Raw genomic sequence first — 3,778 nt, 5'->3', positions numbered from 1 at the left:
ATTGATGGCATAACACTTGCACACAGGTATCTATGATATGAACAGATTAATAGCAGTCAAAAACACATAATTAGCTCAAGAAATTTTGCAAGTCGCTAATTACTCAGTTTCTACAATTGAATCAAGGAATATATACTTCCTAAAGCAAAATTTGGCGTTCATCAGTAGCACTTTTGATGTTCTGTTGAACCAAACAATTAAAATCAGGCTTAGGAGGCGAAGAGAAGGATTAGACCTTTCGCCTGACAATCGCGGCCGACCGCTGAATTTCGCGAAGAGGAGTACCAAAGTCAGAGATTTCTGACATTTTTTTTCATTAACAACAAACATTACATCGATGCCGCTAGGCGAACAGCTTATTACATACTGACACAAATCAGCGGGCCTCCCTAAGCCTTCTTGGGGGACTTGGCGGCCTTCTTGGGCGACTTGCCCTCCTTGGGCGCCTTCTCCGCCGTCCGCTTGGGGAGCAGCACCGGGTTGATCTTGGGCACCACGCCGCCGTGCGCGATGGTGACGCCGGCCAGCAGCTTCCCGAGCTCCTCGTCGTTCCTCACGGCGAGCAGCAGGTGCCTCGGGATGATGCGGCTCTTCTTGTTGTCCTTGGCGGCGTTGCCGGCGAGCTCCAGCACCTCGGCGGCGAGGTACTCGAGGACGGCCGAGAGGTAGACGGGAGCTCCGGTACCGACGCGCTGCGCGTACCGGCCCTTCTTGAGGTACCGCCCGATGCGGCCGACCGGGAACTGGAGCCCGGCCTTGACGGACCTCGACACGGACTTCTTCCTTGGGCCGCCGGCCTTGCGCCCTGCGGCGCCCTTCTTGGCCTTCGCGCCTGCTCCGGTGGCTGAGACGTCCATGGCTAGCCGCTGATGCTCGTCGAGGCGCGGAAGAGAAGATGTTTGGTGCTGAGAGATTGGGATGGCGAGCTCTGGACTGGTGGGAAATGCGGCGAGACGGCCAGAGTATTTAAACGGTGCGGACGGCGGCCATGGTGCGCCTGTCGATCCGTGGGGGCGGTCGTTGGGTGGTGGGATGGGGAGGGCGTGGACGGTCTCGATGCGGTCTGGGAGGAGCGATCCGTGGGAAGCACGGTTGGACCAATCAGGTGCGAGGGGATTTTGGAGGCCGGAGAATTTTGCGCCTCCGTTTTCCCGCGTACGGTGAGGAGATTTTGGGGGAAGGGGTGGCAGCCAAGCGCTGAATTTCGCGGCGTGGGTGGGTAGGTAGCAGCTGCCAAGCGTCACTCAGATATGATAGAGATCAAGCTCAACGAAAAATATGATAGAGATCAATTCTCCACAACGGAACGGACGGTATGGAAGCAACGGAACGGACGCGTATTGGGCACAGGCACCATATGCGATGTGTGGGGCACGGTCCAACTCATTTTCGAGGATTTACGCTTGTGGACTTTAGCGGGGAGGTCCGGAGTGCTAAGATATTGCGAGTAGTGGGGGTTGCCGATTCGTGGTAATCTACACCTTGTTGTAACCTTTTGTAAATATTTTCTGTCTTCTATAAAGCTAGTGTACTCCTTTGGCGTATTCTTGAAAAAAAATCGCATCAATGGATGCAAATTTGTATGGAAGATATGTGTGTGCATTAACAGAGAAGATTGAACATGTAGATTTATCGGTAAGGAGATCACGTGTTGGATGATTCGATTGATGGACAATTCGATGTATAAGTCAAAGAGAGGCGATTCCCCATGCATGGTGGTAGCTACGCACACGTGGTGGCAGCTACACATCCTTTGGCATAAGTGCCTTTTTTATATATGAAGTGTCGGCTTTATTATGGCATTGGCACAAGTGCATTTTGTTGTATATAAATTAAGTTTTCTCATTTCTATATGTATTTTTCATTACCTTTTTGACACAAGTGCCTTTTCGTTGTGTAGAAAGGGTCTTTTCTCGCTTATCTCAACCTTTCTGTTTTCCTTTTTGGTAGATTATTTCTGATATATGTATTTCAAACTTCACATGTAAATGAATATGCAACATATTTTAATTAGTTATTGTGAACACATGTCACGCTATCATTTAATTGTGAAAATAATTATTGGGGATGTTGAAATGCTTTATGTTATGTATAGTTACTTGTGAAATGAGATATTCCTAATCATATTTATAACTTTTTATGTGCTATGTGAAGTGTTGTTTCAAAACTGCACTCGAAATAGTGAATATAGTTCGTATCTTCATAGACCATAGTTGATATCATGATTGAGTATAGCTTTTCTAATATATGTATTTATCTTTTAATTCACATTTAAATTTCTATGTAATATATATATATATATTTTTATTTATATTCGGTCTATTCTGCTAATATTAGCAGAATAACTATTCTGATAACACTTCTGCACTGCATGCTCAACGTAAGTGCACCTCATTGTATGAATCAAGTGTGCTGCAGTACTCAGGCGAGTGAACTTCCTGTCGCAAAAAACTGCACGTTGTGTTTTTTCGGTACCTATTTTGCTCTAGTTTTTTAACCGTTTGGACGGAATGAAGCGTGTAATATATCGTTGAAAAGTTATGGATTAGGCATTACTTCACCATATTAAACACTTTTTGAGATTTCTCACGGTTTAAGAGCAGTTTTGAAAATGGTGTGGCCCATGACGAGTGGCAGCCAACGTGTGTTCGTGTTTTTTCTAAACCGCTCATCGGAATGAAGCAAATGATACACCACTGGAAAGATATCACTGAGACGCATATTTTTCATAAATAATTTTTTCTCTAATTCGTTACGGTTTAAGAGCACTTTCAAATTTACTAAATTACGGAATTCTGTTTTTCAAAAAAATTCAAATTTTCGGTACTGTTTTCGCTCCAGTTTTCTAACGGTTTGTCAAAAAGAGGTGTGTAATACACCGCTGAAAAGCTATGGACGAAGCGCAACTTTCATATGTTGAAAAGTTTTTGAGATTCCTTACGTTTTTTAGTTAATTTTGAAAATCATGCGGCTGACAACGAGAGGCAGCGGCTGTTTTTCGCGAAATTTTTACATATCGCTGGTCGGAATGATTCAAACCATACGCCGTTGGAAAGACATCGACGAGGTGCAACTTTTTCATGTAGAACACTTTCGCTAATTCCTTACGGTTTAAGAGCAGTTTTGATTTTACCGAAACGCGGACACTCTGTTTTTTGCGACATCAAAATCAACGTGTGTACTTTATCGGACAGAAAACCGCACTGCATCAAACAGTGAAGTGAACTTCATGATTTGTTTTGTCGGACGTGATGTTTCTCAGACGAGTTCTTGTTGTCTTTTTCCAACATTTTCTATAAACGAGAGTGGACCACAGAGATGAGGCAAGTGAACCGCGACACTATTGAAAAGTGAAATTCATCTGATGACGAAGCGCACTTTAAGTACCGATGCAATTAGCTGCTTTGAAACACATGATAGTCCACAAGACGTATGCAGTGCAAATTGGGAAGGAAAGTGAACCGCAACACGAATAGAAGTAAACGACATGATTTTTTTGTCATTTACAACCGTCAGGCGAAATGTGAACCTCATGCATCAGGGTGGAGAACTACAAACCCCTGTGTCGTGAGCTGCGGGCTGCTGATAGAGCACACAATATTCTAAAAAAAAAGATAAGAACCCCATTAAAAAAGATAAGAGCACACAACGATATGTGACAATTGGAATAAAAAAATCAGGAAAGTGCACTGCAATGGAACCACGCAAGGCACACTGTACTGGAATCTTAGCGGCTGCAGTCACCGTGAACACACACTAATGTAGTTTGATAATGAAC

The 3,778-nt window shown here is 44.3% G+C and overlaps 1 protein-coding gene across 1 annotated transcript; it reads right to left on the bottom strand.

Annotated features, from left to right (window-relative positions):
* Positions 1–278: 278 nt before the first annotated feature.
* LOC119338124 (histone H2A) lies at positions 279–927 on the bottom strand. The gene has a single exon (XM_037610421.1). The coding sequence runs from the start codon at positions 855–857 to the stop codon at positions 390–392; it is 468 nt and encodes a 155-aa protein (XP_037466318.1). The 5' UTR covers positions 858–927; the 3' UTR covers positions 279–389.
* Between the last annotated feature and the right edge of the window lie 2,851 nt (positions 928–3,778).

Source organism: Triticum dicoccoides, chromosome 7B (genome assembly GCF_002162155.2).
Source record: "Triticum dicoccoides isolate Atlit2015 ecotype Zavitan chromosome 7B, WEW_v2.0, whole genome shotgun sequence".
In the NCBI taxonomy this organism is placed as follows: domain Eukaryota; kingdom Viridiplantae; phylum Streptophyta; class Magnoliopsida; order Poales; family Poaceae; genus Triticum; species Triticum dicoccoides.
Note: the sequence above shows the minus strand (reverse complement) of the source record. Positions and strands in the feature narration are given on the sequence as shown.